Source organism: Lineus longissimus, chromosome 5 (genome assembly GCF_910592395.1).
Source record: "Lineus longissimus chromosome 5, tnLinLong1.2, whole genome shotgun sequence".
In the NCBI taxonomy this organism is placed as follows: domain Eukaryota; kingdom Metazoa; phylum Nemertea; class Pilidiophora; order Heteronemertea; family Lineidae; genus Lineus; species Lineus longissimus.
Genome location: NC_088312.1, coordinates 3373529 through 3394460, shown reverse-complemented (window position 1 = coordinate 3394460; position 20932 = coordinate 3373529). Strand labels below are relative to the sequence as shown.

The 20932-nt window shown below is 41.0% G+C and overlaps 2 protein-coding genes across 2 annotated transcripts; one reads left to right on the top strand and one right to left on the bottom strand.

The window, feature by feature from the left end:
• Positions 1–702: 702 nt before the first annotated feature.
• Positions 703–3077, top strand: LOC135488178 (uncharacterized). Its single transcript, XM_064772664.1, has 4 exons — positions 703–778; positions 1029–1822; positions 2117–2261; positions 2382–3077. Exons 1-4 carry the CDS (start codon positions 705–707, stop codon positions 2530–2532), a joined length of 1164 nt encoding a protein of 387 aa, XP_064628734.1. The 5' UTR covers positions 703–704; the 3' UTR covers positions 2533–3077.
• A 216-nt stretch (positions 3078–3293) lies between these two features.
• LOC135487825 (centrosomal protein of 290 kDa-like) lies at positions 3294–20789 on the bottom strand. Its single transcript, XM_064771921.1, has 42 exons — positions 20682–20789; positions 20370–20467; positions 20026–20179; positions 19743–19798; positions 19333–19473; positions 19024–19077; positions 18613–18765; positions 18000–18272; positions 17596–17836; positions 17136–17314; positions 16856–16926; positions 16514–16706; positions 16276–16349; positions 15975–16119; positions 15603–15824; positions 15307–15471; positions 14826–15104; positions 14541–14633; positions 14037–14267; positions 13582–13867; positions 13259–13449; positions 12776–13067; positions 12275–12591; positions 11827–12021; positions 11355–11543; positions 11099–11233; positions 10665–10889; positions 9957–10175; positions 9673–9827; positions 9300–9513; positions 8754–9006; positions 8437–8660; positions 7949–8091; positions 7566–7716; positions 7276–7404; positions 6792–7058; positions 6329–6616; positions 5922–6152; positions 5528–5620; positions 5092–5259; positions 4720–4845; positions 3294–4512 (listed from the first exon to the last, which is right to left on the bottom strand). Exons 2-42 carry the CDS (start codon positions 20460–20462, stop codon positions 4351–4353), a joined length of 7470 nt encoding a protein of 2489 aa, XP_064627991.1. The 5' UTR covers positions 20463–20467; positions 20682–20789; the 3' UTR covers positions 3294–4350.
• Positions 20790–20932: the final 143 nt, after the last annotated feature.

The following is a 20932-nucleotide window of genomic DNA, read 5'->3' as shown; positions in this document are numbered from 1 at the left end:
GTAGTTTCTAAAAAATCATTACAGTATGCCAGTGTTAATTTCGCAGTTGTTTTGGCAAAGACATGTTTTTGAAGTTTCTGAAACCTAGAGCGCTACTCAATAGGGGGCTAACAAGAAACTGCGTATTTTACTGTTGTTGTAGACGTATGTATACACTAAAACTTGGAATGTGTGTCGGCCCCATGTTGAAATGCCGTCCAGTGCCAGTTGGTGCGTTTTTAGCTGATTTGTGCAAAATTCAACATATCTCAAAAGTTCAATGGTTGACCCTCGATTTTTTTTGATTTTTGTGTAGCGTAAGTAACTGTCTTTCATGGGAGAATGGTCACTGTAAGAATTATTTAGGAAGGAATGTATAATATTTGGGGTTTTCCGTGATTGTCTGGCCCAATTGCCAATACGATTTGGGATGGTGAACAGAGCTAGAGGAGCAAATGCGACGCTTATGATTTATTTAAACAAATAAACTGCCCAATTTAACATCCTGCAGAATCAGGGGAATCGGGCGTTTCCAGTGATATACGATACAAATGGGTTGTCTTAATGCAATCACTTTGGAAACGCATTTTAAAATGGATGTTACGTCCTGCTAATGGGGCCGTCATCATCGCGTACATTCGGGAAAAACTCCCTAACGAGACCTTATTGGTTCCGTGCATCTGTCAGTCCTACTGCGCATGCGTCGTAACTAATGAAGCGGTGAAATGTCGAAGGAGAAGAGAAAATCTCGTTCTTCTAACAGGAATTTAGTAGTGAATGCATGTACAAAAGTAATCAGGTATAGTTTAAGACAGAAGTTGAATACTAGGTGCTGTTAGGTATCAATGGCGTTGTCAAGAATGGGTCAGATCATGATGTGATTGCTCTCAAAACGGAACATCTCACGTCATCTGGTAATTTGGCATTTTACACCCACGCCAATTAATATACGTGATACCGATTGTCGGATGATTCCTTTTGGTGTCAACTAACTGGAGAATTGTCACTCACTATGCTGAAGATGCTTGAATGTTGTCGTTTTTTTGCAGTAACCATCCTGGACACCTCACCAACTCCCAGCGAACAATTTCTACAAATGGACTGTCAAATTCATACACTGAATACAGTGAATCATACAGCCCAGAAAAGTACGGGACAAGAGGGAACACAATTGGTAGCAGTTTAAAGAAGAGTGTCAGTTTCAGTGATGAAGAAGTAGAAAAAGTAAAAGGCCCAAAATTCAATTCAACAGCAGAAGATGCTTTAGATGCAGAAGTGGCCAACTCATTTTTGAATACTGATGAAACACAACTTCAAGAGGAGCTTCAGAAGATTATGAATGGCAGCACATTGGGTTATGATTTTGATGATAAATTAAAGACAGGAAAGTCTGATCTGCAGTGGTTTGTGAATCCTGTGCATAAAAATAGACTTGATTTTCCGATGCACCAGACTGCAAGTACGCCAGAACGATCAGCATCCCCATTGAATCGCTCATCAGGGAATCTTGGTGCGGCTATTGCAGCAAAGCACATTGCAAGAGAAAGATTGAAGACCCCACCAACTAGTAATACTTCTAATCTAATGGATGAAGTCCAGATGAGAAGGTTGGACCGCTGTGCTGAGGAATTTTTCCCTGTTACCCTTGGTGCTTCTTTCTCTGTAAGGGCTTCCCTAGCAAGTCCTCCTCCAAAGTCCAAGACAGTGTCCCCACCAGCGAAGGGTTTACCTTCCCCTGGAGAACCATGGAGACCCATCAGCCCAAGGAAGAAGAGGCCCAAGTCTCCAACAAGGGAGGACGTTGATAGGATGTATTTGATGAGCTCTGTGGCACCAACTATAGGTATTCAAATTTACCAGTAGTTCATCTGTGTATTGTCTGCTGACTTCATAAACCCGACCTGTTTGTCTGTCAGATGCTAGTAAGAAGAAGATCAAATGTGACAATCATCTCTGTCAAATAAAACTCATTTACAATGATGTGTGCTCTGTACATGTACACTATTCCTTCATTTTCAGAATCATTCTTGATGTTTTCCTTGGTAGGCAAAGAATCCTTGAACAGAGAGCAAATCCTTTAGATAATCGGAACATAAATGAATGTTGTTATCTTATGTTGTTTTGCTGTCTCTTTCAGGATCTTCAACTGTTCTCCTCACCACACCGTATCAGCATGACCTAGCCAGGTTGAGGATGGAGAGGTTACGCATCGAAGAACAACAGATGTTGGAGGTGAAACGAATACAGGAATTGGAGAGAATCAGGGGACCTGTGCCAAAATGGTTAGTACGGTACCTTCTGATCTACTGAAAATCTTGTTTTCAGGCAAAGTTGCTAGGTTTATTAGATGTGCATGACTTAAATCTTTCATTTTTGTTAAACAAATTCCTTTTCCATTTCAGGTATGAGCTCAAAACTCCAGACTTTCACTACGAGGCTCACAAAAATACAGAACTGATGAAAAGCAGTGATTGTTGGCAGGATCTAATGGACTATCGAAAGGATCTAATGAAAGCATCGCAGGAATACAAGAAGACTTATCTCACACAATAGACAGTGTATTACCAGATGTAGATAATTTAGTGTATTATCAGATACAATAGACAATAGGGTAGTCTGTATTGTGTCGAGACCTTATGGACTGTCCTTCAGTATTTTGTAACATCCTATATGCATTACTTACAATCCACCATATCTACATGAACTTGACAATGATTTATTTTTACATTTATTACATATTGTGTACTCTTACTTTCTGGATAAATCTGTATTTGAGTTTTTGTGAAACTGTTTTTGATAATCTGTCATGAAGTCATGTAGAAGTACATGTCGCCAACAGACTCAAGTACAATTTACTTGCAATGATGTGAGACAAGCAGCAGGTGTGTTAATGTTTGGTATATTTGCAAGAATATCCTGAAACTATGAATAATGGGAATAGTTTAATGAGAATATTGTAGGTAACTTATCAGAAGTAGATCTGAAGGCATGGTAGTGATAGAATATGGCAACCTGTAGGTTATAGGAAGCATGTCAAATATTGACTGTGATATTTTTTATATTTCAATAAAACTACAAAACTTTATAAACAGTATTTGTTCTTGAATTGTTCAGCATTTGAAAATTGAATGAAAGGCTGAGAATATAATGGACTCGGCCAATCTTTCCAAGGATTTGTGACTTATAATATTATTCCAGCGGAGTTGGTTGAAACAGCTTCGAGATGCTTACCCTTTCAGAGACCCCCTAGAATATGACCACCTCGTCAATACCAGAAAAACAATAACTAGGAAACATGATATTTCTATGTTTACCTTTGTTCGTTTATTTTACCAGTACAAAAAATGTATTCTACTGGAAGAACAAAATTCTAATTCCTATTGATATAATTACATAACTACATAATGATACTGTGATAAACTTTATTAATCAGTCACTTCAAAGATAATCTCGATTTGCTGTAAAGTAAAGGACGCTTTTTGATTTGGATGGTCTTCTCACTCCCTGATTTCTCTCTTCCATATCAATCCAAGTTATAAAGGCAATACAGTACAGGTATAAAATTCATTTCTAAGTAGAATACTGTCACTCAATACCATCATGACAAAACAATCGGTTATTATTTACATCAACATTCAAATAAAATATCTCGCATGCAATTTACAGCCCTGAATCTGTCTTGCTGTGCACAGCACAGACACAAAACCAGTTTGATTGACACCCAGGGATCATGAGACAAAAATAGACAACACTTTTGATAATCAAATCATAAAGAAAGATCAGTGGCTTGGACGGTATGTGTAGCGAGAAGGCAGCCAATACAAAATTTGACAAAAGCTTGCATGAAAGGTAATCCATGGGCTGTGGCTTTTAGATAAATTTTTGGACTTGCTATTTGAAAAGAAACTACGTCATGTGGTCACAGGCTGACCTACACGTATTTCGGATTACAAAACTACTGAACTACATACAGTGGGTCCTGCAAAAAATTTTCTTGAGGACTCCCTTTTCAAAAACGATTTGAAGTAGACATCAAGAATACATGGCACTACATACATCTGCATTATTTATACAGGTTCTCTGCACAGAAAAGCTAAGTCAACAAAAACTGTTTTAAACTAAACTAAACTAAACTTAAAAGGACTAAACTATCTCCATTTAAAAAATATTTAAAGATTCTCACTACAGTTCAAAACTAAGAGCCATTTTCTAAGCTCATCACAGTTGTCTGAAGTCCAGTGTACACACAACAATATCGGCTTGAAAGACTGACTTCACAGACTGAAGGCAGTAACCAGACTGTATTGACTGATAGGGCAAATTCCATCTATTCGTGACGTCATACATAGTGAAACTGGTTGGTGCATCTATTCACAATCCTGGAATGTTCACAGACACCCCAAACTGTTGTGAAAACTGTTTCAATTGTTCCTCATAAAGCACATTTTTCTGAATGGCTTCCTTGAAGTTGAATTTAAGATCCTCAATTTCTTCGAAAAACTCCGGACTGAAGTTGGACAGTTCTTCTTTCAACTGAAAAAATAAAGGGATATAGGTTCATGGAGTCTTGAAGGTGACGTTACAGAAGACAACATGAGTTGAACATATGATGATTAAAAAAACATCAACAGAGACTAGGGGCAGGACCAATTCAGCCAGATAGGGTTCCCATGACATCTGGCCTAGAGCACGTCATCAAAGCATTTCCAGTTTAGGAAGACACAAACTATGACAACCTACCCTTTTCACTTCCATCCCTGACTTGTCTTTGTCGAGTTGCAGTGTTTTTAGTTGCAGACGGAGCTCGACGTTTTCATTAAGAACTCGATCAGATGCAGCTAGCCTCGCTAACATGTCCTCCGTCGGCTAAAATGGGAAAAAAACCGCTGAATTCAAATCCTGAGGAACACTTGATGAGTTCAGATGAAAAAGCCACTCTATCCACTTTAGGTCTTTTCAAACTGTAAACTTTTGATTCAGTGAATATGGCCTGGTGGAAAAAACTGGAACATTCAATGAAATACAATTCACGTCAAATGTGAACTCAGAATTCAAAAGGTACATGTATTTTTGATACATTAAAACATAATATTTTTCTTGAGGAGGACTTACTGTCTCATCTGAGCCTCGATCCTGATGCCTAGACATCTTCAACTCATGCAGCAGTTCACGTTTCTCGTTCTCCAGGCGATCCACCCTCAGCCTCATCTGCTGGAACTGCTGCATCAGGTCATGGTCACTGATGTTAGCGCCTTGCGGGAAACGTTCCAATACCACAATCTGAAAATGAGCATGAAATATATCATTTAGTTAGTTTGATTAAACATTTTTGTTGGGGGGGGGGGGGGGGTTAGTCTTGATCGTTGCCTCTTATCATTTTACATTGTCCTCTCATTACATCGCCATATAATTCTATCAACTGAAAATCCAGTTTCATCTGGTTTCATCTAGTTTCATCCTCACATTAGATCAGGTCAGTCCTGATATTTCGCAACTATTATCTCTTCATTGATTCAGAAATCACGTTTTAGTCACAATATAGTCTGACCTTTTCATTCATTTCATCTAGCTGTTGTACCAGACTCTCTTCTCTCTGGGCAGCATCTCGAAGCAATGTCTTCATGTCAGACAACATGCCATTCTGAAATAATAATATACATAAAATAAAATGATGTGCTGAAGAGGGCTGGCTCTCCACTGTGCAATTTTCAAGCTAAAATCTTGACTCACAGGAGCCCAACACCAGAAGGAAGGTGGTAGAAACATCCCCTGGATACCAGGTGCGTGCTGTTGAAAAGCCATATAAACCTCACAAACAGGGTTCAAAAGGAGATATACCCATACGTGTATATACATGTATACAGCCATGACACATAATGGTAGAATCTACTCCCCTGCATATTTACAGGCGTGACAGTGAACTGGTTAAATCTTCTTTATACCTTTTTCTCCAGATCATTTTGCAGTGCCTTGACCTTCTCCTCATACATCCTGGTTGCGACGGCGTTTGTCCAGCCCTTGCTATCCAACCCATGGCCCATACCAGCGTTCGATCGTCTGTCATCTTCTATCTCCGACTTTGCTTTTACAATCTCCATCTCCTTCTTCAACTGCTCATTAGTCATCTCCACCTGACGTTTCTCGATGCGTAACTTTTCGTTGGCTTCAACCTCCTGGAATGATGGAGGTTGTGTAATTTAACTTGTTGAAACATGTTCAAGGAAATCGGCAGCCAAATACATGTACACAGCTACTGTCTTGGCGAGTTCAGCTAATACATTCTTTAGCGCAATCAGTCATAAAACTAAGCATGCCTCAAGAGTCACACAGTAATACTTTCTTTCCCTACCTTCCGTAATTCCTTTCGAATTTTCTCATAATCAGCAGCCATCTTTGCCGTTCCTTTCTGCGTGCTTTCATACCGCTGACTCAACTGTGCTCCAAACTTCTGCCGCAGGTCATCTAGTTGAATCTTCAAGCCATGATTTTCTACTTCTAGACCAGCCATTACATCCTCACTTGCAGGACCAGGTGCCCTCTTCAGTCGCTCATTCTCAGATTGAACTCGCTCGACCACCTTTTTCAATAGTTGAATCGTTTTTTCAAGTTCCTTGGTACTTTTACCACTGTCTCCAATCTGAAACAAGCAATGATTTTTGAAAGTTTTTGTACACATGAACATGTTTAATTCTATAAGCTAATCCTCTGTCAAACCACATTGTGAAACTCTGACAAAGACCCACAAGACCGAAGCAAATGGCCATGTCTTGCATTCCAATTTCTACCTCCTTCCTCCCTTTAATGCTACCTACCCTGCGAAGACCAGTAGACGAAGACCCAAATGATCCAAGCGACCTTGATGTGCCTTTCATCTCAGAATTCTCATGCTTCAGAACCTCCGCATACTGCTGCAAATCTTTGATGCGTTCCTTCAACCTTGGTAGGTCTTTGCCCATTTGTTCATTCTCAAACTTGAGTTCGATATTCTCCTCGGACAGTTTAATGTATTGCCGGTGAAGCTTCTGTTCCCGCTCAAGGAGCTGTCTGTATGCTGCTTCCTGTTCAGACCCACTCATACCCTAAAAAAAGACAAGTCTTAATATTTACCCTGCCAAACCTGAACACTGAGTTTCAAGCACTAACCTCATTGAGCTGATTCAATTAGGAGCAGTTCTCAAGTCAGTTCGAGATCCAAAGACTTCTGATTAGATGCCTAAACTGCTGAGATTATCTCATTTGGTCAGATAATGACTATTTCAAAGAGAGAAGCATATGATACTGATAACGTATACGAACCTGCAAAGCTCTTCTAGCCGTCTGCCTTTCGAGATCCTCCAATTTCTCTTTGAGAAATTTGTTCTTTGTATTGACCTGTTCTAGTGCAGCCCCAGGACCAAGAGCAAGCTGGGCTTTCACTTCACTCAGCTGGAAAGAGAATGATATCAACTGAGAGAACATTTTAGAGATTTGGACAGGACTGTGGCTTGCTCTAGAAAGAGCCAGTACAATACTCATCAATGGACACAACAAAACGATTTCGCACAATGGAGTGCACTGCATTAATTCAGGCAAGGCAGATCTGTTACCTCTTCTTCCAATTCGTAATTTCTTCTCTTGAGATCTTGTTCCTCGTGATCAGGTTTGGCCGAGTGTGCTCTCATGGCAACGCTGGCAGTGATCTTCTCTTCTGGCACACGACGTAGCCTCCCCTCCATTCCCTCTTTGTCCTTGTTGGCCCTGAAGGAGAGGTTGAGGTAAATACAATACAATGGAGGACGAATTTCAGAAAACATCCACTTTAACTCAAAGTTGTTTCTGGTAAGTGAATCAGGTCAAATGTAGTATCAGAAAGAGCTGATTAGAGTGGTTCTGTCCTTATGCAGGACTTTTTGGACAATTTCTGTCCCCAGTACTTGGCAACAGATGCCACCAGGGGGTGCTGATCAGGGGCAAGCACCTCAATGCTTACCTGTTAAGTGCATGCTTTGTCAGCTCAACTTGTTTCGAAAGTTTTTCATTCTCTTGTTCCTTTTCTGTCAAGCGTTGTTTTAGTCTTGCCATTGCTTTTTGTTGTTTCTTTGTCTCCTCCCATTTGGCAACTGTCTCTTCAGCCTGTTGAACGATAATGAAATTTATCAAACAATGCTGTGAAGTACATGTGAATAGATTTTCATTTCAAAACTGGTGAATGTGACTGCATAGCTGAGCTGTTGGTTTGACCCAAGTCAGCCCAGCATCTGGTTCCATGAAAAAACTCATGCTCTGGAAAGCATTTCACAAGAACCTTCCTACAACATCACCTGTTACAAAACATCAAATATTTTTCTGTGCTGTTCGATTTTGTTGATCAATGATAGCCTGAAAGGCATCTGAAAAAACTTAAGAGGCATTGTGATGTCAGGCAGTCAAACAGCTCTTCCGCTCACACTTTAGATGAAAACATTTCCTTTTACTCACCTTCTCATACGGTTTCTCGGCCTGCAGCTTCTTGCGTTTGAGCTCATCCTCGAGCAGACGGACCTTCCTCCTCATCTCTTCCATTTCTTGTTTATATTGCTCCTCAGCTGGGCCACCTTTCTTTGCCGCCCTTAATCGCTCCAATTTCTTCTCAAGTTCCTCGATCTCCAGCTCCAGCTTCTGTTTCTCTTGTTTCAGTTTGGTTACATGGGTGTCCCTTTTATCTGGAAAGTTTAAGACATTTGTTTTTTAAAGATAAAAGGTGTGAAGTCAAAATCAATCACTTCATCACCCTCAGGGTTTTTACATTTACTTACTGAGACTTTGCTGAAGTTCTTCAACTTCCAATGTCAGCAGGTTCTCCTTTTCTTTACATTTCTTGACTTGCTGTTTGCACTTGAGATTCTGTCCCCGGAGAATTTCGACCTCATCCTGCAACTCCTTGGTATGTCTGGCAACAAGCTTCTGTACGTTTGCATCAGCCGCTTGTTCCTGGGCCGTTGCCTTGACGCACACCTCTGCCTGGGTGGCCATGTCTCCCCGGATATCAATCAGAGCCTTGCTCAATGCCTGCAAAAGAACCAATCTGTTTACTGACCTGACCACACCAATCCCCAGCCATCTGCTCACATTGGCTTTTCCACAAGCCAAAAATAGTTGGTGATTGTGATTCAAAACTATCGGGAAGAAACATTGGCAGAACCCACAAACAGTACTAAAACAAACAGTATGTTTTTTTCGAAAAGAATATCATGATTCTAAGGGAGAGGGGGCCTTATCCTAAGCATGCCTGCTGTCATAATAGCAAACAAGTGACATCTATCATTACAGAGACAATACTGAAAATGCAAGTATATATGTACCTTGTGTTGTTTTTCCTTCAAAGCCAGCTGATTCTTCAGTCTCTCCACCATATTTTTCATGGTTGTGGTCGGAGCTCGTTCGTTGGCTTGCCGTTGCATCTCACACTCTCGGGATAGCTCTTCGATTTCTTTCCGTAGGGCATCAATCTCACGAGTCAACTTGTTAATCTTTTCGTTTAGTTCGTTCTTTTCAGTCTGGTGCTCCGACATCATGCTGTTGATCATAATGAAAATGTGTAATGATCCGAGGCGGTCAATACAAAAGCAGTGTGAAACTCCATTGTAACATTGTAGCCTTTTTCCTAAACCACACTGGCCTTTATAAACTATAAGGCCTACAAGAAATTAAAAGTGTTAACAACATTCTACTCACTTGTCCTTCTCCGCTTCGTAGTGCTTGATATTATCGTCATATTTTTGTTTCCAACCTTCTATCTCACGCTTGGCGTTTTTCAACCTCTCCACCAGGGCGGCGACAGCATTGTCTTGCTCGGCAACTGTATCCTCAAGCTCATTCAAGCGGGCAAGCTGAAGAATTGAATGAAAAACAATTAAGTTGACACCACAGTCAAATATGACTAAGGAAACCTAGTGCTTTGCCAAGTCGAGAACAAATCTTGTCTCTTTCAACCTTTCTGAAGTCTAAGAGAAGCGTACCTGTTTGTTGGTGGGAAGATCGGGTGACTGCTTGTTGATCAGCTCCTCAGCCGCCTGTTTAAACTTGAGGAACGCTGCATCACTTCTGCTGTGAAGTTTCTGCTGCATGAGTTGCAACTCCTCCTCATGCCGTCGGTTCATCTCCTTGATGTCTTCACGGGCTGCCTTCAGGAGATCCTGGTATTTATGGATAGTTTCATCTTTCTGATTCACCCTAGCCTGAGATGAGAGAAAAGCCAAATTAGGTCCTTTAGTTATCTGATAGAAGACAGGAGATGGAAATGTGGACAGCCAGAGAATACCTGGCACTGCACAATGACAAAAGAGTTGGAATGCTTTGTACTGCCATGGGATACAGCGATAAGAGTGGCCAGGGACAAGAGGAGATGGACAGATGGTGAACGCCTGATGTCCAAGCACCAGGGACAAAGAATTTAACTTTGGTTGAATTCATTTGGACAGTTTTAGTCCACAGCACGTTATATATTTACGCCCTGTGTGTAAGGGATTTTCAACAGATCCTGGCATAGGCACTCAAGTAGAGGGAACTTTAGTTTTTGTTTCATACAGGGTTATAATTTGTCCACTTTATACATCCTTCGAGTGAAACTTCATTGAATGGTTCCAAAACAGTCTCAACAATACTAGAAGTTATACATTCAGTCTGTAACTATGTACACTAAAACAGGGAGAATCGATTCAACAAACCTGAAGACTAGAAACTGTTGACTGAGCAATACTCAATGCGTGGGTCATTTCATAATCATCATCCGGATGCCTCATAGTCGATGTAGCCTTGGCCGTGGCCTTCATGATGATCTCATCTCTGTCGGATGAGGCAGGCATACGCAATCGCAGCTCATTGATTATTTTGTCGCGAGTCATCAGATTTCTTTCTGTTTCTTTGAGTAGGTGTTCAACTTCGGTATTTCTCTGAAAAAAAGATGATCAAATCAATTCAGTTAGTGTTAATTAATCTTTAGAATATCACTAAATAGCATTTACATGGTAAGCCTCAGTGAAACAACCAAGTTTCCCTCACTGCCCCATTTATCTAACCGTTAGTCAGTTAAGGTCTGCTGAGCTATCGTCCAGGCTGCCCAATGGCTCATCAGTGGAGCCAGGTCACACCAAATACTAACCTTTCTAAGTGTCTTGGCTTCCGCCTGTGTGTCTAGGATAGTCTTTACATTCCTCTTGATGGTAGCTATGGCGTGTTCTAACTGGTTAGGGATCGGCAGTGCCGGGTCGGGCAAGCAGCCGGCAGCAGTCTCAAACTGAAATCAAGTAAATGAAGAAATAATTGCAATGAATAACTATCTTAATGATTGATCTTATACCTGGTTACATTACTTTCAAATTTTTTTTGAAAGCACTCAAATTCAACGTAATATTTACCTCAGACGCTGCTCCAGCAATCTCATTCTGCGTCTGCTCCATACTGGCAATCATTCTCTCCAACTCCACCTCCCTCTGCTCCCACTGGAGTTGACGCTCTTCAAAGTCCTTGGCCAGCTTGACACCATCCTCCTCCATGCTGCTGATGGTGTTCTCATTGGCCTTGATCACTCCTTCCAGGTACTTGATCTGAAAGAAGAACACAGTGACTGATAAACTCTGGGATCACACCCTAAAAGTGTTATCAAGATTACTTGTTTGAACTTCTATTTCTATTTCCAACACTTACATGACGTCACCCGGCCCAATATTGTCTGCCACTATTTTGGGACATGTGGTAGCAACAGAACTTTCGAGGTTAAATCTGATGAAAAACCAAGCTGTAGGATTGTTTGATTAACTGACATGACTCTTAGAGAACTGAGAGTTAGAAATAGCCAATAGCAACCTCTGAAGGAGATTTAAGTCTCACCTGGTGTTGAAGCCTGTTGATCTGCCTCTTCTGTTTGAGCTCCTCCAGTCTCAGGCCTTCCATCTTACTGTGCCACTCGGCCACTTTCTGGGCTCCCTTACCATCTTTCAGAGTCACCATCAGGTCCTGTAGACTCTCGTGTTTCAGTTCGATCTGCGCCAACTCATCTTCTAAGGTGATCTTCTGGTCATGGATCTGAAAAAAAAAGGTGAGAATACAAGAGCTGCCTCATGTTTCACTGTCTGATGCTATTGGAGTGGGAAAGGTTATGCAACTTCATTCAAACTGCAGATTCAAAATCACTGGTAAACTCCGGTAATGTCTAATGATATCTGGTGATACCAGTGCTAGCAAAACATCCCACACTTGAGGGTACATCTGTAGACCAAACTGCAGTGATCCGCAATACTGATTCAGAGTAAACAAAACAACTGTAATGTTTTCCCACCTCTTTCAGTTCGACTTGCATCTTTTTCTTGTCCTCCTGAAGCTGTACCATGATCTTACTGAACTTCTCCTGCTTGGTGAGTGGAACTGCGCCACTATACTGACGTCTCAAAGACTGGATGGTCCTCTTGAGATGTTTAGCCTTGCTCCTGCTCTCCACCTTGTTATGGTATATCGTCTGCTCTTTCTCATCTACCTTCTGCTCCTGCCGCAGCAGTTGCGCTTCAAGTTTTGTGATCTTTTTCTTGGCGTCTTCACACTTCCTGACTGCTGTACCTTCACTGACTTGAAGAAGGACAATCTGCCGATGAAGTTTTCCTAAAAAGAACAAAAATGTTACTACCCACTGTGCATACACTTAAAAGAGGGATCGCCTCATTTCCATGGCATTTCTCAAATGTGGCCTTTGCCAGCAGGGTCATTCGTTGAATACAACAACAAGTGTACAGTGACAAGACTCACAATGACTCCGAAGTATCTTCCAACCTCAACAAAATCTTACCTATGATGGTTTTCTCATCACTCTGCTGTTGAATATCCAACAGTTGTTGCCGTAACGACATCACCTCCTTATCACGGGAGACCTGCAGTGCTTCAAGCGTCTTTGCCTGTGTACTTCCGATTTCCGCAATCTCCTTGAGTTTTGAGACCTCAGATTTCAGATTGACTGACTCCTCTTCCAGCGCCATGATCCTCTTCCTATCTGCATTGCTTACTTCCTTCGTCACACAGTCTGATAACTCGTCCCGAAGATCGCGCTCAACTTTCTGCATTTCAAGACTCATTTTTGTCAGCTGGAATACAATAAGCATGAATTGAAAGGAACTGGAAGCAATAAACACGCTTGCATTAACAACTGTCTGAAAGAAGCTTTACCACAGATCTTTAAGAGTTTTAAGCAGAAAACTGGTGTTTTAACCCAGGGTTCAATCAAGAGGTATCCCGAAAGCAAGAAGTTGACATTATCTGGATTTTGAAAATTTACCTCAGCAAATTTCTGTTCCAGTTCTAGGTTTCGTTGCTCAAGGTCTCTCACTGTCATCTTGTATTGCTCGTACATCCGCTGGGCATGATCTGCTCGCTGGCGTTCGTTCAATTCCTTCATTTCAAGCGTCGTGATCTTTCTCGATGTTGCGATCACGTTACTATCAGACAATGCTGCATCGCCTCTGATGCCTGAGGGAAAAAGAAATCAGTCCTAAAATGGTTTAAAAGGCTTAATTTCAGTTTTAATGAAATCAAATGTACATGGTACAGTTCCTCCATTGGGAGATTTTGAAAAATAATGATCTTTGAAAAGTTGCCTACCTTGCTTCCTAAGCTCATCCAATGCCGCCTCATACGTGTGCGTCCTCTCCTTCTCAGTCTCAAGCAACTTCTTGATATTGTTATTGTCAAGTCTCAAGTACTTCACATCCTCCTCCAGCGATGTCAACTCTTCTGATCGTGCCACTAACGAGTTACCCTTCTCGAGGAGGTCACGGTATTTCTCTGTCAGCTCATTGTATTGTCGGTTGGCATGGTCGAGGTCAGCGCTGGGCACTGATTCGTCCAGGGCTCTCTGGAGGTGAGCAAGTTTGAAGGTGGCCATATCCTGGAAGAGACATGATTGTGTGAAGGACGAAACGTGAGTGAAAAAAAATCATGTGATAATCTCACAGAACTTTTCCAGAATACAGAAAACTAAAATATTTCTGTCGGTGTTTTGTTTTCATTGATTTTGCAAATACCCTTTTTGAGTTTTCAGGAATTCGTTACAATACCTTGTATCTTTGTAAATAGCCGATCCTTTCCATGACAGCTCTCTCACACTGGATCATCTCGTTCTTCAAGCGATTATTCTCCCTCCTGTGGGCCGTTTCCATCTCGACCATGGCGTTGTACCTCCTGGTGAGAGCTTTCTCATTTACTCGCAGCACGGTGACCTTTCGGGTCGTCTCCGAGACTCGTCTTCGAACTTCCGATTCATCTTGAGAGAGAGTGTCCACCAGTCGCTGGAAATCAAAGGACAATAACTCATACAATCTATGTACCTGTATACCACAACACCGAGCAAGATTCAATATGTGTCTTGGGAGGTTCTAGGATATGAAAAGGTCAGAGGTCTTACTCTTACATGGCCAAAATATTGTGATCACCCTTGGGTTCCATTAACATGCCACCAGCAAACTGAGGTGATGATAAGAATCACGAATTTTTTGAAAATTTGTTTAATTTACCTTTTTTAATGAATGGAAATGAGATATAATAAGACACTGTGCACTTACATCAAATTCTTGTAACCTTGTTGTTGCCTCCTCCAGACGACCATCTGTAACTTGAGCGGCTTCTTCAAACTTCTTTTTCTCCTCCTCCCATTCCTGAAAGACACGTCTTATATTACTACGGTAAACCAGGAAATGTTCTCAGTGAACAAGCTCACCAAAACAAACTTTTACGAGTTCTCGTCGGTTAATTTTAACCGAATGGATGGTTCTCTTAAACCTAATGATAAAAAAATCATGAGGTCAATTATTTTTTAACAAAATATTTTTGTAAAGACTAAAACTTACCCTTTTATCATTGATGTAGTCATTATAGAGCAGTCCCTGTTGATGTCTGATCAGGGCGAACTTGCGTTTATACTTTTCCATGGCGTCCTCCATTCTTTGTGCAATGTCCTCCTTCAGGTGGAGCTCCTGTAGCACGAGGACCAGATGCTCGTTCAGGCTCGAGATGACGTCTGCGCTGGTCACGGCCATGTTCTCCGGCAGCGACATTGCGTTGACTGGTCCTCCAATGCCGGCACCAAGATCCCTGATAGCCTGTAGATCGGCTTCAAGTTTTTCAGTCTAGAAATAAAAGACTTTGATTAAGTGCACAGAAGTTAAAGGAGAGTGAAATCAGATAATTTGATTACCTAGCAGGTACTGAGCTCGGACACAGAAAGGATTCAAACCCATAACCTATCAGTAAGAAGACCAGCAGCAATTTCAACATCACTGTGCCTCTGCCACAGTTAGTTTTTCCTTCCTTTTTTCACTCAAAGCTCACCTTTGCTTGACTCTTTTCATAGTCCACTTTGGCCTTAGTACACTCATATCGACTCTCTCTCAGTTCCTTCCTCAGCTCATCGTTTCGACCCTCCAGGTTGTTAACCCTCGCTTGCAGGTACAAGGAGGTGTCGTAGTCCCCAGTCATATGTTTGGCATCTATTGCCTAGGAAAAGAAAATGTGGGTCATAAGTTACAATTTTATCAAAATTGCTTTATCAAGTTGTTTATCTCAGATATCACAGGCCAGTGTTGATTGAAATAACAAACAGAAATGCATTTAAGGTTTCAACTTACAGCTAACATTTTTTCCAGAATAGGGCAGTCAATTTGGTTTATCTCTCCTCCAGGACTCGCTGACAAATCCATAATCTGCTCTCTAATCTCTCTTAATCCAGATTCCAGTTTCTTGTTCTGATCATCATCACTTTTATGCTTTAGTCGGAACTCTGCATTTTCTTGGCGGATTTTCTCAACTTCTCGCACATTTTTATCCATTTCTTCAACTAAGGCCTTGTTCTGGAAAAAGAAGGGCAGATTGGATGATTGAAATGCAAACTTATAAAACTGGTACAGACCCGTTGCCAAAAGATCTGTTTCTCCATTTCAACAAATATTCTCACTGATTTGACTACATATTTCAGATTTTGATAAGAATTACATTCTTACCCTGCTTCTCAGCTCATCCATCTCAATATCATCTCTGATCAATCGACCAGACTTGCCAGACGGAGCCTTGTTCTTGGCCTTCAGTTCCTCGGTGAAGTCATTGATCTTGAGCATGTCGTCATGGGTCAGACCAATAGCGACGGCTCTGTAGATGAGGGAGAAAAGCATTCATGAATAACATGTTTAGTTTGGCATAGCATGAAGCAAAGTTTCCAAAATGAGACATACTGTTAACTAAGAAATATTCGCATCTACATGTATAACAGTTCGAGTCAGATCCCTCATAAAAGACAATCTTTACCTCTGTCCATTCATTTGTGCTAGTCTCCTGATTTCCTTTTTCAAATCGACTCTCTCCTCTTCAAGCCTTTCAACCTAGAACAAACAGAAAGTACAACAAGTCAATAACTACTGACAATCAGGTGACTATAGCCAGACAATGCAAAACCCTATTGACAGTCAGCGCCATGCAGAGGCGACCACAGTTTTGCTCTTACATGTGTGTGACCTGAAGGATTAGAACAAGAAGGTCCTCTTACCTCCTTTTGTAACACCTGATTAAGGGCCCTATCCTGCTGTTGCTGGGCACTCTTGTTCCTTCTGAATGTACCAAGATCGATGGGTGCTGCCGGCTCAAGATTGAGGCGTTCACGAAGCTGCTCATTCTCATCATACAAATCATTAATCTTCAGTTCACACTTGTTCACAAACTGGGTCAATTCCTCGATTTGCCTGAAGAGTCAGATTTGATATTTTAGGAGAATGAGTTCAACAAATTAACAAGACAGACCAATTAATAAAGATAAGATAATCCCAAAGTTGGCCTTGCTGGAAGACGGTTGTTGAGACTTTGTTAAGCTCGTAAAAAGCCTGATACGTACCTGTCTCTAATATTGACTTGTAGCTTATTTTCCTTGATTTCTTGTACAGCGTCTGGCAGACCATATTCTCCCTACATAATAACAAAATAGAAATATTTAACACTGCAGAATGAAGTACTTGGATTAGTCTGTTCAAAATGTAACAAAAACTTCTCTTTTAAGCCTTCTAGACACTAAATTCAGTGGACAAGCCAACCAAGTTGTGATATCTCCAAAGCCTTGGAACAATAATCAAGAATATTCCAATTTCTGCCTTCAGACGATGAAAAATAAGACCTACCGCTTCGTACTGCCTCATTCTCTCAATCGCATCATTCAGCAGCTTATCTTTATCCACCGCATCATCTTCTACTTCCCGCATCCTCATCTCAGCATCGTCCAGCCTCTCCTTCATGTCGGTCAGCTTGTTCTGCTGCTCGCGAATCTTCAGCATCTGTTTGTCTCCTGGACCTTTACCAGCTGAAATGCACAACAGCATGGTTAAATCAAATCATGGACACCTTATAGATCCATACTTTTGATAGCCGATATTCCTTCCTAAGAGTGCTGCACTTGAAGGGATCTGTTTTTCATCATTGGCAATGCCATCGATTAAGAAAATAAGGAGCCTACTCAAATGATGAAGAGTGACTCAACTCTGCAAGTGATTAACCCAGAAAAATTACCTTGCAAGAAACAGGTTATCAATATCTACTGGTAAAAGTTTACAATATCAGATAACGATATTTCAAAACACATACCTTTGTTCAGTTCATTTCTGAGATCATCGATTATCCCTAGATTCAACTCGATATCACCTGTAGCTTGGTCTAATTGATTGCGGAGAAGCTCTATCTGCTTATCACGTTCACCGCACGCTTTGGTCAAGACAGCGACCGACGTTTTCTCAGTGTCCATATTCGACGACATAAGCTGCTCTTTCAGTCTGCGGACTTGCTGATGATATTCTAAGACTTCAGCATCTTTGTCTGCTAGAATACTCTATAAGAGGAAGAGAAAACAATGTAAAATTTAGCATCCAAGCGATTTCCAATTCAATTGATTTCATTGTTTTCGTTGGCAGAAGCAGTGAATTGCGTTTATTCAGATCGACTCACAGGACAGATCCAACTTCATATTTTTCATAAATCTGGCCACAACTAACCTTCCATTCTTCCACCTTGTTGTTCACAGCCACCATGATGTCATCGTCCGCGTCTGCTTTCGAGCGAACCTGCTCTGTAAGATCAGAAACCTGTGTCTTTAGAATCTCATTCTCCTTCCTCATCCCATCAATGACCTCGTCAGACTTTGAAATGACCGCTTTCATCTTCGAGTACTCAGAAGTGGTTCGTTCTATCTGCTTGGTCGCATCTTCCAAATCCTTTTTGAGGCCAGTGAACTCATCATTTATCTTGGAATTGGCAGTTGTCAAATTCTAAAGAGACAAATCGAAATTCATGAAGACATTTTAGTTGGGGCCGCTAGTTTATAATGTTACTACCAAACATTTCCAGATGTAATTTAGTTGGCTATGGCTTTCTATCTACAGCAATGGATGACCGAACTACTCGAATTTTTCAAAATCGTTATTACATGTAAGTACAGTGGAACCTCCCTTAGTGGACACCTCTCTATTAAGAAACCTCTCCATTCAGGACACTAATTTTGGTCCCAAATTGGTTGTTTCCATTCGTTTTGACCTCTCTAATCAGGACACCTCTCTATAAAGGACAGCACCCGGGGTGTCCTTAATAGAGAGGTTCTACTGTACTTACGTTGACTTCTTCCAATGCTTCAACCAATTCACGGTTTTTTCGGGCGATCTTCTCTTTCCAGTCAGAATCCACACCACGTCGTTCCTGTATACGCTCACGCACAGAATCAAGCTGGTTCTGGTAATCACGGATCTCATCACGGAGTTGATCATTCTGAAATTAAAAAGGTTGGCAAATTCAGAACAATGAGAAGAACTGTGCTTAAAGAGCTAATCTTCCACAACCAGACACATCACAATTTGCCCTGAAATCTAGTATTTCATCATCACCATCACCATGACACGAGTATCATGGCCCCTTACCAGATCTTTGCAAAGTTGCTTAATTTCTAGCAAGTAACGTAGCATTTTTTCCATCAGCAAGTGAAGCTACATGTATTCAGTAAACGGTTAAGATTATTTTCAAGCTTACCTCTCTCTTAACTTCAATGACTTCTTTCTCAAGTTCTTCAACTCTTGAAGCATACTGAAACACAAGAAAGCGACAATGAAATGCTTGACAAAAAGTGCTGTTTTCTCCCGGCTTTTGCTCAATGACGTAGAATTAATGTATAGTTCAACCTGCCAGGATGATCAGGTCCTGATCCTAGAGAATGAGGCAGTGTTCCCTTCTGGAAAATGGCACTAGATATATGCCCCGAGAAATTCTAGAAAAGAGCCTGATTTTTACATACATGTACTGTAAACCACCACATTTTTGTGCCTTTATATTTCGACCTACCCTTTCTCCTTGTTGTTTTTCATTACCGAGCTCTCGCTCCGCACTTTTTAAGTCCTCCTGTAACATGTCAACTTGTTTCTCAAGATCCTGCATCTCTTCTCGAATGAATTTTGTATCCCTTGGGGCATCTGTGCCAAATCTCTGCAGAACAGAAAAAGATTTTTTATCATCTGAATCATTCCCTCAACTCATAAAAATGCAATAGACATAGCACTAGAAAGGAATCTGGCCTAACTACTGCCCCAGCTGAAATTTGCAAGGCATGTCCAAAATCGCATCACAACATTTGCTATAAAATCATTATAAGAGAGCTGCATTGTTATGACACTACAGGTTGAGGAGCATGGTGGCAAGCAGGGGTGTTATCATTCTGGCCACTCCCAACTTGTCCCATTAAACATAAAACTCACCTTGAGATCTTTCAATTCATCTTCAAGATCTTTAACCTGGTCCAAGAGATGTTGTTCTGAAAGAATATCACTTTGATTTTGAAGTAAACAAAGGAAATTAAAATCTTAGGCTCGCGATCGTTAGATCGTACTGCATAACCACGTGTGACATGATTTTACATCATCAGCATTGCTTTTGTTGTCACAATTTTTGCATGTGCATTGAAGTGGTACATGCCTCATTGTACAATAAGCAGGATCTGCAACCCCATTACACACAGTAAATTGTTCTTAGATTCTTTACCTCTGGTGGCATCTCCCTGACCAGCTGCCATAGCCTGTTTCTCAAGCTCCTCCATAGAAACCTTAGCCTCCTCTCCTTTGATTACCATGACAGCCTGTGTGACCCTAAAGAGCTGCTTCAATCTGGCAGTGTCTTCTTCATCTTCTGGATCATACTGGATGAGAAAAATGAGGTCCAATAAAATTCCTAACCTGATAAACAGGATTACAAGAACACCCCTGGAAAGTTTGAAAATGTGTATAGTGCCCTGGTAGAAGCTAAATTTATTTCACAGTCATTATCTTATGAACTCATTTAGAAAAACTTTTCGGGGCACAACTTATTGCAAAAAACAAATACTCTACCTCTCCCAAAAGGTCGAGAATGGCATCAGCGTCATCCTCTTCCATCTCCTCCGGGTTCACTGCCATCACCTTGTTCCAATCTAATGGCGCCATAATGGCTGAAAAAGATTTAAGCTTTAGGATCAGAAATTTGAAGTTTTTTCCAGAGGCCACAACTAACAAACAAGAGAAAACAGTTATTGAGTTAACAAGAATGCACCAGCACTACTTGTCCGAAAATAGATCTACATGACAAAATCTCTCAGAAACACTGAAACAAAAGCCATATCGATATGGACGACGCCTCGTTGTGATATCGTTCTCATTACGTACCGTTAGTTCGTTTGCTAAATGTCAAGAATGAAAGATAATTGGCTCAATTCAAGCAATTCTTTTGGATTTTCTCCTAAGAAAATAAACATTCCGGGCGGGGCGCCATTTTGAAACAATTATCTGGCAACGAAAATATATAGGGCGCCAACAAAACAAAAAAACAGTTGCACTGAGTCTGAGGGCTTAAAAGATAGCATGCCATCTACTTTGAAAATTTCTGAATGAATGTTATCTGTGTGCGAAAATTACAT

Bases quoted from the DNA above. Each gene is read 5' to 3' on its own strand.
- LOC135488178 (XM_064772664.1), top strand. From the start codon at position 705: ATGTCGAAGGAGAAGAGAAAATCTCGTTCTTCTAACAGGAATTTAGTA. The intron at 1,823-2,116 runs GTATTCAAATTT...TGTCTCTTTCAG, and splicing joins CTCTGTGGCACCAACTATAG to GATCTTCAACTGTTCTCCTC. The intron at 2,262-2,381 runs GTTAGTACGGTA...TTTCCATTTCAG, and splicing joins AGGGGACCTGTGCCAAAATG to GTATGAGCTCAAAACTCCAG.
- LOC135487825 (XM_064771921.1), bottom strand. From the start codon at position 20,462: ATGGCGCCATTAGATTGGAACAAGGTGATGGCAGTGAACCCGGAGGAG. The intron at 15,105-15,306 runs GTGAGCTTTGAG...TTTTATTTCTAG, and splicing joins ATGAAAAGAGTCAAGCAAAG to ACTGAAAAACTTGAAGCCGA. The intron at 6,617-6,791 runs GTAGGTAGCATT...TGCTTGTTTCAG, and splicing joins CGTCTACTGGTCTTCGCAGG to ATTGGAGACAGTGGTAAAAG.